Source organism: Amia ocellicauda, chromosome 6 (assembly GCF_036373705.1).
Source record: "Amia ocellicauda isolate fAmiCal2 chromosome 6, fAmiCal2.hap1, whole genome shotgun sequence".
In the NCBI taxonomy this organism is placed as follows: Eukaryota; Metazoa; Chordata; class Actinopteri; order Amiiformes; family Amiidae; genus Amia; species Amia ocellicauda.
The window spans coordinates 19,515,606-19,530,972 of NC_089855.1; the positions used below are offsets into that span (position 1 = coordinate 19,515,606).

The 15,367-nt window shown below is 37.1% G+C and overlaps 1 protein-coding gene across 2 annotated transcripts; it reads right to left on the minus strand.

The window, feature by feature from the left end:
- Nucleotides 1–821: 821 nt before the first annotated feature.
- On the minus strand, nt 822–13,857 carry LOC136751177 (solute carrier family 22 member 15). 2 transcript variants are annotated; one of them, XM_066706553.1, is made up of 12 exons: nt 13,526–13,857; nt 12,487–12,702; nt 11,609–11,741; nt 11,093–11,257; nt 10,481–10,610; nt 9,896–10,111; nt 8,964–9,104; nt 8,264–8,349; nt 8,021–8,141; nt 5,754–5,826; nt 5,365–5,565; nt 822–4,252 (listed from the first exon to the last, which is right to left on the minus strand). In XM_066706553.1, exons 1-12 carry the CDS (start codon nt 13,610–13,612, stop codon nt 4,190–4,192), a joined length of 1,632 nt encoding a protein of 543 aa, XP_066562650.1. In that variant the 5' UTR covers nt 13,613–13,857; the 3' UTR covers nt 822–4,189. The 2 variants fall into 2 exon arrangements, with proteins under 2 accessions (XP_066562650.1, XP_066562649.1); XM_066706552.1 differs by having other exon boundaries at nt 824–4,256.
- Between the last annotated feature and the right edge of the window lie 1,510 nt (nt 13,858–15,367).

A 15,367-nucleotide genomic window follows, 5' to 3' on the forward strand; every position in this document is an offset into this window, starting at 1 on the left:
TTTGTATGCAAACCCATTCAATTGATTACCCCTCTTTTCAAACAAGAGACTATTAACTATTTCACGATTGTAGAGTCAGGATGCGGCTTTGTGACGTTTGTAAGCTACCAAGGGTATGGGAAATTCCTGTTGGAGGCACGAGGACTGAGCATTGTCTAACAACACCACCTGGATGACTTCAAGAGGAATCGAGACCTGCCTCCCAACAGCACTACTGTCTTTCACCTCAAACTTGTGTAGGGTAGTGGAGGACCTCAGCATGAGGCCCAACCATTTCACTAACAGCACCGTATGGACCTTAGCTTGGCTCCACAACAGGTAGCAGTTGAGTAAAGTTATCCAAACCATTGAGCTTTCTGATTCCTTTCTGCTGCAAGTGGTGGCAACCATACAATAGAATAAGTGACACCTCAACAGGCAGGCCTTGAAGTATTTTGTTAAATATAAAGTTAAATATTTCCTGTACCCTCGGAATGAATGAGGATGTGAGGTAGGCATCCTTGAGGTCCAGGGTGGTAGACCATTCACCCTGCAAGACAGACATTTGGTGGTGCTTCATCATATGCTAGCCTAGTACCACTTAGGTATAGGTTCAAGCTCCTTAGGGGCCTGTGCACACAATCAACACTCAGCAGCACGGCAGGGCATGAAAACGCACAACTCACACACACAGAACAAGTGTGACAGAAAGAAACAATCAAAAGTGGACAGTGCTAAGTATGATCCCGTAAGAACAGGAGACAGACAAGTCAGAGGAAAAAGAAAAATTAAGACTTGTAACAATGATTTCAATAAATCCAGGGGAAGGGTAGCTGTCAATCTGTTTTTAAAAGTACTGAAAGATTTGATTCACATCAACAATGAGATGAGTGTTTTTTCTCTTACACAAAGGGTTACATGTTTGGTTCTTACTTTTAATTTTCATTATTCACCTCCACTTCTGAATCTTTGAGAAATATGTTTTCGCTGATGTAAATTTGTTTGAATTAAGGAAACCCTATAAAGCATGAGCTCAAGGATTGTATTACATTCTGATGATCATCAATCACATGAAAGCTCTTATATTTGTAATACTTATAATACTTAATACTTGTGCTTAAATGATTAAATACATTTCCCTCATCAATCTTGAAATTCTAATTTTAGTAGACAAATCTTAAAAGTTATTATATTTAAAATATTACTATAAATGGAAAACATTTTATGTTTACGTAAATGCTGACTTGAACATCCAACATTGAGTGCACGAAAAAAAAAAGCTAGAACACATTTTATGTTCTTATGAGATGAACAAAGGTCAGATTTAATAATCTTTAATTTCACTTTTGATCCTCTAAATGTGTCAGGGATGAAAGGATACTGAATAATTTGCTATACTTTCTGTTTATGTTCCAAATAATACAATAAAACTTTTGGTGCAATTAATTTATGTCAATTAATAATTATAACAACTTGACAAATCAACATTTATAAAGATTGAAAGTGTTTTCCTTTAGCAAAAACTGGATAAGTTTTTTCATGAATTCTACATAAATACCTTTACATTTTATATTATTCAGATGTTCCCACCAGTAAAGTTGCAAGAAATGATAATATCCAAAACAAAATTGAAAACAATCACCTTATACTAAAATACAAAAGTGACAGAAACATGTTACATTACAGATTCAGAATAATGCCTCAGACATATGTTAATGGTTATCTTGTAGCAGCAAATGGTAAAGACATTAACATTAACGTTACCCGTGTTTTCTTGTTTACTCATTGTATTGTGTAAACTATGAGGTTTTGTACCTGGTTCTTGAATTGATCTTTCTGAAACAATATAATTGATTATGATAGTAAAAGTACCAGACAGTGTACACAGAATAGAAAGCACCTTTATCTTAGGCCCTGTCGACAATATGCATGTAAACCATATTTGTTTTTAACTGACCTAAAAGAGCCAAGTACAGTTGTGTCTGTACTACCGAAAATTGTTATTCTTTCCTTGAGAACAGGCCCCAAATTCCCTCATGGGGTAGTCTACAGTGCGGTTCTAAGTTAAATTGTATCAAGAAATGCAGTTAATCAGAGGTGTGGATGGCGAACTCATTTGGGTTATGTTTGGCGCATAGGCATTCCAAATATTGTGCAACAGGGAAGTAAACTCACCATACATAAAAATAAAAGTTGTAGTATTTATAATATATTGGACAGGGAAGTCACATGGTATGCTATTGCACTTAGTACTGATTGCATTACTACACTTATTATAAATATTTATTGTGTAAGCTAAGTCTCAAGATCAGTTATGCAGTGTAGACAGGCCCTATATAACACTCAACTCTTGCATAACTTCAAGTATGGACATTGAGGAGTGAGTAATTTTTAAATTATTTTTCCATGTTATACAATAGTACATTTGGTTTCCCTGTAAACTTAGCGGATTCTGCTAAAGACTGACTTGATCTCAAACGTAAGTGCCAATAATTGATCGGACTTTAAAATTAAACCCGGTTTAGTTTTGCATAATTACATAAGATAAGGTGGTAAAGGTCAGACTCGAATGGTTGTCCTTCAGATGGTATGTATGTACAGGTCAATAACGAACAAAAGCACTGTAGGTTTTATTATCCCAAACCAGAACTGATATCTTTTTTCCTGTCCCTTTCACAGAGGGACACTAAAGGGATTTCTGAATATAACCCCTTTAAACAGGTTTGAACTTGTTCGATATCAATCCAAACAGGGAGGAGCCTGTTAATAATTTGCTCATTGTAAGAGGACCTGAAAATGGCTTTGTTTCCAACTGACTAGTTGGTTTCAGTCAAAGTCCAATCCACAGAACTCTGAACCACATTATGACCATCTACATTAGATATTTTACTGCCTTCATGTTGTAATAGTTTACATTATTTCTTTATCAAACAATGAACTGCACCATTAATCAGAAATTAAACCAAACTACTAATAAAATCTATAATGTAGATTGTCAGAAGATGCTTCTAACATTTATAAAGGGGTAGATCTCTGTGTGTCTCTCCTATGAGCCTCTTTGCTGATATGTACCCACTTCCCTATGGGATGGCTTGCAATTGGACAGGTGTTGAGGTGAGTCGGATGGGTTCTCAGCTTGCTGTACAACAGCTACTCCTTTGTCTTATGGGTTCAGCGTTAGCAGTGAGATCTACACTGGTCCACTCTATGATGTGGTACCTCTTCTGTTTGCACTGAAATCTGAGAAGCAGCAGATGGCTTGGAAGTGCATGTTTTGGAGGGTGTGTACAAGCAGTCTACATGTCTCCTGCATTATTTCAAAAGTCATAGCAGCGAGCCATGTAGATTAACAATTGTGGATTCCAAATTGGGAGGATATTAAAATTACAAAAACAGGGTTGAGGTCAATTACAGTTTTTCAATTACAATTCCCTTTCCAGACCCATTCCAAATTTCACTTATAGGCTCCACTGGAATTGGAATTAAATTGAAAAGTGCATTACAAATGGAACTGAAATGGAAAAACTAGAATTGATCCCAACCCTGTTCAAAAAAAATGTCAGTGTTTCTCAAAAAAGTATTTCCAAACCACTTTTTAAAATTGTATTCTGTCTGTTCACAATTTAGCATCCTTTGCATATTATCCCTTATCCAACAATCTGTATATCTTGCCCTAAAGAACCCCAGACTACAGTGGCCCTGAAGTGCAAATGCTGAAAATTTGGAAGTGCTGAAAAAATAAAGCAGCGGCTGTGACATTTGGAAGTGCTGAAAAAATAAAGCAGTGGCTGCAGCATTTTCAGAAGCAATTACGGAAAGGGAGGGTACGTTGTAAAATATATTTGATTTATGCCAATGGACAACAAGCAAGTCACGTCGGCCGAGCCTGCTTCTCCAGAAGAGTAAACAGAATTTGAGAAAGGCGCGCCAACTGCGCAGTGCACGAAGGCTAAACACAAGTGGTAAGTATTCATAGGAATATTTTTGTGATCTTCTGCTCTCTATCCACTTTGTGGTGACATATTAATAGAGTTATAGGGCTGTTCTAAAATGTATCATAAGAAGACAGCTGTTTGTGCTCCCAGCAGCTCTCTGGCTCTGTGTCCCTCAGTCAGGCTGCACCGTGGCATCGCCTGCAGGGCCAGGGTGCTGCGAGCCCTGCTAGCCCAGAGCAGACCGATTCTTGACCTTTCCACTCTTCTCTTTCACATCATTTGTGTTTGTTCAGCTGCATTGAGGAACTCATCCTCATCCTCCTGCCACTCGCTGTGGGCTGCCTGCGGAGAACAATCAGTTAGATAAGCTGTAATAATACCAGACACTCACAACACTTTTTTTTCCCCGCACATTTCGTGTTTTTAGAATAATATTTATGTATATTCATGTTGTATCTATTTATTTTGTTGACTTGCCAAGAGTCATAGGATTAAATACAAACAACCCGAAAACACAGATTTCTGATGAGAACCAAGAACCTCCTACTAAATCCCAGCAGTAAAAGGCCAGTGGCCTGTTTGCAGTGCTGTGTAGAGGATTCACATTCCCTCTCTAGTATATAAAATCTTTTATCAAATAGAAACTTTCAAAATCTATCCAAGTCAACTTTAACTATTTCCTTCTTAGACTTTTGCAAATAATATGGGCATTTATCATAAGTGCAACAGCATTGGGAGCACTGTGAAATAGGTTAATGTGTTAACTTCAAAAAAAATAATTATAACTATGCCTATGGTACACAAAATAAATACCTGGTTACGAATTGCAAGTTCTATTTTTAAATTCTGTTTGGTCAGAATCATTGATGGTGCTAACTGGTGAGCAGTTTTTCATTTGAGATCATAAATACTGGCAAAGTTATTTTCCTTGTTGAATTGGATTCTTCCTGCTCTGCAGAGGACACTGGGGAGCTTGTTGATGACATTAACAGACCTGTTTTGTAGCTGCAGTGCAGTGACAGATGTTATTTCACAGAAAAGACAACAAACTTGACATTCTGTTTTTGTTAATAGCGTATAGGAAGCGGAACCAGAACAGTATGTAGTCTGCACATGGATACATATTAACTAATGGAAAATGAATTAGAGCTTAATGTTATCCACTAGATGTAACCAATCTCCGTGGGAGCGGTCTTCACCTTTTCAATACCTGTAACTGGAATCCTGTGGAGGTCCTTTGTTTCATAAGTGGCACCATAACATTTCTAAATGTCACACAAACAAGGCAGTGGCTACACTAACCCATATATCTATTTCCTAAGCATGTCATGGGACTCTGGCACAAACAGTCACTAGAAAACATAGCTGAACAGAACTTACGCCTTTTAAAAACAAACCCCAAAAAATAATAACAATAATAATAATAATAATCAGCATGAAAACATCTTACCGAATCTCTGCAAATTGGCTCCAGTAACAAATCTTCATCTCCAAGTCTTCGGTAACCAACATCAGGAGAGTCTTGTTCCAAGTCTGAGAGGGTCTCTGGCAGGGTCTTCAAGAGGGTTTCAGGCAGCAACAGTGTCAGAACCCCTGCCGACAGACCAGCAGTCCCAAACACAATAAAAGGCAGGGCCCACTGTATCAATTTCTAGAAAGATGAAAGACTGACAATGTCACTACAATCTTCCTTCCAGAAATGACTTATTTTGGACCGGTAGCTAGGATAAGTATGTCACTTACAAAAACAAGAAACATTAAATTGAATGCAAAATATAATAAATGAAATTTACTTATATATGTATATAAAAAAAAGTCCCTTTCAGGTTTCATACTGACCAAAGACGGGATGAAGGGCGCCAGTATGCCTCCTAACCGTGATGCCATGGAGCACACTCCCATGCCAGCGTTCCTGGAAAGGATTAACAAAAGCCTGAGTTAATAACATTTTGAGTAACACTGGTTAACTTAAATCTTAAAACCACACATAATTACATTAGCTCCTACCGAATGTAAATCATAAAGGTATTTTTAATAGGATTTTATTTTTGTAATGGAAGTTCATACAATAATATGGTGTGCGTAATTCACAAAAGTTAATATATAAAATGTTCCTCTAATTTAATCTGTAATGGTGATGACACCCCAAAATCTAATATTTTAGTCTATTGCAAAAAATGCATTTAGGGGTGATAAAGTACATAGATAGATGTACAGTACATCAGTACCATCAATTCCTTTTATAGATGGTTTCAGTTGATATAATGACTCCACATAAAAACACCTGTCAGCTTCACAACTGTTTCACTTCATAAGACACATAAAATGACAGTCATACAAGTACACAATGCAGGCTTACAACAATCCTAGGCCTAACATTAGTTGTGTGCATTACTCACATTTAACAGAAACAAACAAATACAAAATAATAACACATTGTTTCTCAACAGTACATTAGTTGTAGTTAATTGCTGAAACACGGGCCTGACCATCTGCATCACATTAGCCAGTCCTCTTACAAAAAGCTCCTCTGTAAAACCACAGCAAATGACAAAGTCTTAGCTATAGGTTTGTCACCCTCTAGTGGAAAGAATACACATTAAAATGAACATTGCAGAACATACAATTACATATAAGCTCTCTCTCGATAAGAAATAAATGTATAATAAAAGAAATATATATATGTATATACACTCACCTAAAGGATTATTAGGAACACCATACTAATACTGTGTTTGACCCCCTTTCGCCTTCAGAACTGCCTTAATTCTACGTGGCATTGATTCAACAAGGTGCTGAAAGCATTCTTTAGAAATGTTGGCCCATATTGATAGGATAGCATCTTGCAGTTGATGGAGATTTGTGGGATGCACATCCAGGGCACGAAGCTCCCGTTCCACCACATCCCAAAGATGCTCTATTGGGTTGAGATCTGGTGACTGTGGGGGCCAGTTTAGTACAGTGAACTCATTGTCATGTTCAAGAAACCAATTTGAAATGATTCGACCTTTGTGACATGGTGCATTATCCTGCTGGAAGTAGCCATCAGAGGATGGGTACATGGTGGTCATAAAGGGATGGACATGGTCAGAAACAATGCTCAGGTAGGCCGTGGCATTTAAACGATGCCCAATTGGCACTAAGGGGCCTAAAGTGTGCCAAGAAAACATCCCCCACACCATTACACCACCACCACCAGCCTGCACAGTGGTAACAAGGCATGATGGATCCATGTTCTCATTCTGTTTACGCCAAATTCTGACTCTACCATCTGAATGTCTCAACAGAAATCGAGACTCATCAGACCAGGCAACATTTTTCCAGTCTTCAACTGTCCAATTTTGGTGAGCTTGTGCAAATTGTAGCCTCTTTTTCCTATTTGTAGTGGAGATGAGTGGTACCCAGTGGTGTGTTCTGCTGTTGTAGCCCATCCGCCTCAAGGTTGTACGTGTTGTGGCTTCACAAATGCTTTGCTGCATACCTCGGTTGTAACGGGTGGGTATTTCAGTCAAAGTTGCTCTTCTATCAGCTTGAATCAGTCGGCCCATTCTCCTCTGACCTCTAGCATCAACAAGGCATTTTCGCCCACAGGACTGCCGCATACTGGATGTTTTTCCCTTTTCACACCATTCTTTGTAAACCCTAGAAATGGTTGTGCGTGAAAATCCCAGTAACTGAGCAGACTGTGAAATACTCAGACCGGCCCGTCTGGCACCAACAACCATGCCACGCTCAAAATTGCTTAAATCACCTTTCTTTCCCATTCAGACATTCAGTTTGGAGTTCAGGAGATTGTCTTGACCAGGACCACACCCCTAAATGCATTGAAGCAACTGCCATGTGATTGGTTGGTTAGATAATTGCATTAATGAGAAATTGAACAGGTGTTCCTAGTAATCCTTTAGGTGAGTGTGTGTGTGTATATAATATATATATATATATATAATGTGTGTGTGTGTGTGTGTATATATGTATGTATGTGTATATATATATATATATATATATATATATATATATACACACACACATAATATATATATATATAATATATACACACACACTTTTTTTAAATGTACAATGCATTATAGAAACCACTCTCACAGTACCTGACTACTGTTGGGTAGAGCTCAGAAGAGTAAATGTACACAATGCTGAAGGCTGCACTGATAGCCATCTTGCCCAGCAGTGAAAGAGTCATTTTGTTAACAATTGCAAACAGTCCAGTTCCTACACAAAAAGAGACAAGCATTTTAAAATGTGGAATGGGATAGTCTCAGGTTATACATGCCTCCTCAAAGGCTCAATGTATTAGCTGAAGGTTTCTACACATTGGTGTTGAATTACGATACCTTGTTTTTCTGGCACACATGCTATTACGACACAAGCTATCCCTCCCAAGAAAAAAAATCCTGATAAGGACCTCCTTCGTCCACACCTACAAAGAAAAAATAATAATAATAATAATACACCAATAACTATAGGGTCAAACAGATTAGCACTTTGCGCAGTAGTATGTTGATTTTATATGTTTGTGCGGGCGCATAGCCAGCCAGTGTAAAGGAATAAAGAACTAATAAACACTAATATATTTTGTTGGCATTTTACTTCAGTTACTCCCTTGAAAATAATATTCTTAATATGACTTTTACCATAACTCCAAGGAAGTTGGTATACTGAAATATTGTTAGAACCATTACTACCTCACAACAACCTATCATCACAAGATTTAGTATTCAGGAGGGATAGTTGCAGAATGAGGCAGAGTGCTTGCCTCAAAACCTATAAAAATAGCTTCATAAGACTTAACAGTTATAACAATTTATATCAGATTTATTGAAAAATATTTGTTGACTAGCTTGGCTTTAAAATGTCTACTTCATGTAAAGCTAATAATAGTATGTCTGTAGTATATAGATATACTATTATAATATAAAATTATATGTATATTAATATATATTACCTATTGAATGCTCAATAAAACGCCATTATATTATTTTCATCTGTTTTATTAAAGGGTCAATATACATACATAACCAAAGTATAACTTACCATTTGCGATTAATTAAGTAAAAACTAATTGGGGAAGAAGGCAGTTCTGCAACTCCTGAAAGGCCCAAATTGACATAGACATTTCCATCCATGTTCCCAGCATTCAATGTAAGACCATAGTAGACAAGACTGCACACAAACCTAACATAGAGATGAGAAATGTCATGAAAACCTGTTTCTTTTTAAGTTATATTATTCTTGAGAATTCAGTTTTAAAGACTTGGAGATTAATTAAGTTCACTGTGAGTCAGACACAGACCAATACAAAAAGAAATGCACTTGATTAGCCTTGCAATGTCCCTGCATTCAATATGACATCCAAAAGTACTTTGAGGGACTTTCTAAATTCCACTATTCTCATTAACAATATCTACTACCCTAACACTATGCTGGTAAAAGGCAAAAATATGAATGAAAAGTTAAACCTGAATAAAAGTGTCTGTACAGTAAGTTACACATTAAGTGCAGCAGTTGGGTTGATTCCCAGAAAAATGGCAAAGAATTTGACTCGATTATCCAAAATAGTCAAATGCGAGAAAATCAGTGACCATTGAAGATTAGGGTCATAAGGTTTCAAAAATCTCTATCTCTATAGTCCTTTTGAAAAAATAACAAATATCCAACTTGCTTTAGGAATCATGTGGAGTTCACTTAAGATTTTAAAAGTCTGGTTTTACATTTCATTTTCAGTGTATGCTTTGAATACATTCTCCCTCCTCAAACTTTAACACTCTTAAAAAATGGAAAGACATCCATATGTATGGCAAGAGCTGTCTACTATTAAAGACTATTTAATCTTTGGAGTTTTTATTGTGAACAACCTCTTGCATACAATGATGGCGAAATGGCAAACAAAGTATGGGAACGTAAATTCTGGTCAAATAAGCTTTGAACAAGCAGTACTCTATTTGCTTAACCTAGATTTAACATACCATGCATACATCATGACCAGGCTACGCTTGAGGAGGACTCTGTGTCGGAACAGGTCCAGGGAACTGGCTTTCTGCCTGTTCTTGGCTATCGGTGGGGCTGATAAAGAAATTAAGGACTTTGAGTTTTTGTTTCGTCTGCTGATCAAGGAGAGGACCTTTTCAGCTTCACTGATTCGACTTCGAGAGTAAAGCCAGCGTGGAGATTCTGGAATGAATCTGAAAATATAACATTGAGTGCATTAATCAAACAGCAGCAAAAGCTAAAGAACCCACTGCATAACCATAAAACAATGCTTATCTATGGAATCAAAATGGTTATTTGGGATTCTGAACATGCATAGATACCCTATGCAGTCTGTTATGAAATATTACAACTAATATAAAAAAAAAGACACATCGAGAGAGACTTAAACTTATAGCACAGCCCGTAAACTCATAGTAGTGACACAAGCCCTGTTGTACAGAATTACTTTTAAATATTGGACAGTCATGTATGATTCTGTTATGGCAAACTAATTCAGTGTAGCTATATACCCTCGTGTATGAAAATCCTTCTCTGGTTGAATTTTTAAAAATATAACTTACAATGACAGAAAAAACACTAGCACTGCTAGCACATTAGCTACAAATGCTAGCCACCTCCAGGACTGGATAAAATAACCAATGGCAGCATAGACAATTATTCCAACACCAAAGGAAAAACTGCCTAGAGTTCCTGCAAATATAAGACAAACAACAATGTTTTACAAATCTGTTACAACCTGGAAATGTCTCATAAGGTTTGTGTTTCATACTTAAAAATATATTGCTTTAAATAATGGCTTTTAAGTTGACTATAAATCAATGCTTACCTGTAGCTTAGAAACATGAGATATCAAACATTTGTATCTGTACATTACTAGCACTGCAATTATGCTGTGGTTAAAACATTTGATTGACAACTAAAACAAGACTGTATAGTTGTATAGTGTGTGGTTACCATTGGACTTGGAAATACTACAGCACTGTGAAGAGACACACAACTACTGTGTAATGCTGTACATTTTGGGTTGGCCCAATGCTGCAAAACATAACAAAATATTCAAACTACATATCACAGTACGCTAAAGCTTTGAGAGACTCTGGAGTGAATGACATCCATAAATGAACCCCAGAATAGGAAATAAAATGGACAAAATAGAAAAATGTCAAATGTACCTGTGAGAGACCAGTAGGATGTACCCACATATTCATTTAGCAAAACAAAAGCAACCAATGAACATCCTCCATTCATGATCCCCACCAGGAACCGGGAGACCGCAAATAGTTGATATGTAGGCACAAGTGCCGTGGCAACAGCAAAAACGGTGTCAAACGCCAAGCCTTTGAGAAACACAAAAACAATCTTAAAGCACACAGTTCCCGACGCTCTAAATGCACACAGAATGGCATGTTTGTAATATTACTCTCTCTTACATTATAGATAACCGTTTTTCTGTCATTTGGTCTTTAAGAATCAAGACTATTTTAAATGATGAAGCTGTTACTAAAGATGAACCAGCACGCCACAGTATTTATTGTACACATTTTGCATTTTAATTTATATATTATATTAATTTTACTTAGTATCCCTTGTTGCTATGGTCTCACCTGTATTGTCTGACCATTTTATAAAATATAGCATTATATATTGTTATTAAGAGGTCATAAGACTTTAAAATCTTAATATTTTACCTATAAGGTAGATTTTCTTTCTTCCATAGATGTCAGAAAGTTGCCCAAAGGTGACAGCCCCTATTAGCACACCACCGAAGTATAAGGAGTTTGCCATTGAAACTTCATATTCTGCATCTCCTACCAAGTACCACTGGAACACAGAGCTTAGAGTTATTTTGTATTCAGTTTTATGTATTTATTTATTGTTTTACTAAACGATAAATAAAATAAATAATTGATGGAAGTGACTCTCACATACATTATAAGAGCATAAGAACATATACGAAAAGTTACAACTTAAAAGCTAAATAAATGTCAAGAAGACTTGGATTCTCAACGATTGCAAATCTTGGCAATGTGACTGCGTTACCAATAATGGACAAAGATAATTATGTGTTCACTTGCTACAGCTACAAATGTGAGAACACTCATTATTTTGCAAAAATACTGCAGCAATGTGGCACCATGTGAGTTATGTCTTCTTGAACTAATTCTTGCCTTTGGGACTTAGACTTCAGACATCCAGTAAATGGGATTGCATATCATGGATGTGAACCTGGGCTTATCAATAACAGTTTCTAAAGGAGTTAGCTTGGTTTGCTTTTGCTTGCAATTGATTTTTCTCCTTTACTCAAGCAGACGGAATGCTACATGGATAAAAACTGTAAGTGGGATTGAGAGAGAAAAGGAATATGCATGTAGAAAACACAAGATTATGATCTAATACTTAAGCAGAAAGCTGACCCCCCCCCCCCAAAAAAAGATAGAAAGCATCAGAGTCATTCATATTCTCTGTCAATTAACCACCAGTGTATGACTGTTGATTCTTCAACCGAAACTAAAACAGAAGAATTGAAAACCAAAGGCAAACAATACTTTCAAAGTAGCACAATTACCTCAGAGATAACGGAAGAGTAGCGATTACTGAACTGCAGATGTCTGTGTATTTCACTTTGGTTTGCCTCATGCAGCCAGTGTTTCAATACCTGACCCTCCTCCATGGAAGATACATTGGCTAGGCTGGAATTGGCCAACAGCCCTTGGAGATCCCACTGAAACGCAGGTGATAACCCCACCAGGGTAAGAAGGACAGCTTCTGCGGCAACATAAAGCTGTAGTAAAAAAATAAAATAACATTTTCACAACAATAGCACATGGAAGCACAGGAGCAAATTATATAATAATCAGAATTTGTGGGTAACCACTACCATTTGTATTATTATAAATTAATTGGATGTTTAAGGATTATAAAATCAGTTCAATAGCACTTTCTTTCCTTTCCTCATTGAAATTGCATCCCATGAAACAAAATCTGTCCTCTGGCTTTGCCCTATTTATAAGGTTTATTATGTTTATAACGACTGTGATAGCATTAATTCTGTGTGGTAACATAAGTCTCTATTTACCTTGGTTATTTTTTGTAATTTGTTTTACTTTTGACTAAATAATAATAATACTTATAAGCATAAGAAAACAATTATGCTGCCATTGCCCTTGTGCAAATTAGGAAAAGTTGTACCATCTCCTAGAATACGGTATTAATTCCATCTTAACATCACATGACACGAATCTACAGTATAAATTGCAATCACATTTTTTTTTTTCTCTGACTTTGGGTGAGCAATAATGTGACAAATATAATTTTACAAAGGTTTCAGACAACTGCCGAACAAGCCCCTTCATTTCTCTGTAGAAAGAGTTTCTGTTCTAGAATGTACAGCTGTTTTAACAATACATCAAATAAGTCAGGGTGAAGCCATGTCAAAATATCAGCTGTTAAATATCACTTTAGTGGAAAATAGTATACGTAAGAAGTCCAATAACAATATTTGCATGACTGGACACGTTTTGCTTCCCTGCCACGGATCACAGTTTTTCACATCACTTATTCATCACTGCGTTTCAGTAGATAAGTCGAGTTAATAACGTACTTACCATTAACAGAAACGCTAGCAGAAAACACAGGTACATTTGATAAATACCCATTTCCCCAACGACTTTAAATGCTTCTTCAACATCCATATTTTAGAAAGTTTCTCCCAGCTGAGCAGAAAGTTAAGTAAGTGTAAGTTTGTCATATATAGGACATTGATTTCACCATGTTTTTTTAAAGGAATCCAATAAATATAGGCTGCAAGAATCCATATGAACTTAACAGTGTTTTGTTCGTTTCATTACGCTGTAATAATGTAGTATTATACAGTTTACAGGTCAGGTATAGGCGCTGGCAGTACAGCTGCACAGTTGCAGTCCAGGCTTCAGCTCAGATTGGGAATTTCCGGGGGAGGAGATATGTGGTAGTGCAACGTCACCCCTTTAAACAAGAAAAGCCAAAATGTGCACACTCCCTTATCCAGGGTGATTTACAGTTTACACAGGATTTACATAAAGTGCACAAATTCAGTTCAATCCCAAATTCAATTGAAGCGTAAGTACAAGAATGTAAGAATGATAAAAATGCAGAAGTACAGTTAATATAACATACAAAGCATACATCCCAGGTCAAGAAGATGATGCAGTGAAGGCACAGGCGTGTGCTAAAGGGAGGGGAGGGAGGAGCTCTAATAATGTATAAGTAAGCAGGAGCATAAGGAAGCAGTTGTAGAAAGTGCAAAATTACAAGAATGCTAAACAGCTCAGGACCATAAGCTGCTATATAAGAAATACAGTCTGAACAGATGTGTCTTTAATAAAAGTGACTGTGTGGTCCTGACCTCAGTGGAAGGGTCATTTCACCACTTAGGGGCCAGGGTTGAAAAGGAGTTGGCTCTGGAGGAAGGGGACAGGAGAGGGGACAAAGTTAGTCCTTTGACACAAGAGGACAGGGGAGGTCTGGAGGGAGTGTAAGGAGAGATGAGGGTCTGAAGGTAGCTCAGTGCGGTCTGGTCGAGACAACGGTAGGTACGAGGTAAGAGGAAATCTAGGTGAGATTGCTAGAGATTGCAAGGTGAGCAATGGAGGAGGGGAGGATGGAGTGTCTGACAGTGTCAAAGGCAGCAAAGAGATCAAGGAGGAGAGGAATCACATAAGCTTGTGTGAAAGCAGAGGTGAAACAGCCAGAGAGGACTGAGGAGGTGAGGAGGGAGGAGATGAAAGCAAGTCGATCAGAAGCAGTTGCCTGGTGGAGGCAAGAGGGGAAGAGGTCAAGGGTGCCCATAGTGGGTTTGTGACGTTGAAGCAGAGGAGAGCTCAGGTCAGAGAGAGGCGAAAGACAAAAAAATGATTACTTGATCTCCAAGGTTCCTAGAAATGCATTTCCTGCAGAAAAACAGTTTGGCAGAGAAATTCAGGCACTTTGTTTTTTGCTATTGATTTTTTTAAATCTATGAACATTGCTGATACATGTATTTTGAATATTTACCTTACCACTAAGTGATCCTCTTGTGATCAGTGCCTAGATATACTTCATAAGTAAATAAACTTGGAGTTATTTTCTGTGTCTAAAAATACATTTTACAATACAAATTAAAATAATGCAGCCTTCTCTATGGGCTCCAACCTTGATTAAAATGGTTAAGGTTTGATAAAAAAAAAAGCCAATACTGTGTTTGTGTATATTCTTGCTAGGAATGTTTAATTTTAACATTATATTATAATCTCAGATTTTCAATTTATTTAATATGAGAATTTAGATTTTTTTATCATGGAAACTAAGGAACCCTACTGATATCATATCTGGTGAGTGACTCGTGGGCCTGTACGGTGTCTCTCTCTGCTTTTCTCATCAAGATTTATGTGTTTTTCAGAAGCCACTTTCCAAATGGCATAATTCCAAGT

Excerpts from the sequence above, each read along its gene's own strand:
- LOC136751177 (XM_066706552.1), bottom strand. The coding sequence starts at position 13,612 with ATGGATGTTGAAGAAGCATTTAAAGTCGTTGGGGAAATGGGTATTTAT. Across the intron at positions 12,703-13,525 it reads TGCTAGCGTTTCTGTTAATG|CTTTATGTTGCCGCAGAAGC; the intron begins GTAAGTACGTTA and ends TTTTTACTACAG. Across the intron at positions 4,257-5,364 it reads AGCCAATTTGCAGAGATTCG|GCAGCCCACAGCGAGTGGCA; the intron begins GTAAGATGTTTT and ends TGTTCTCCGCAG.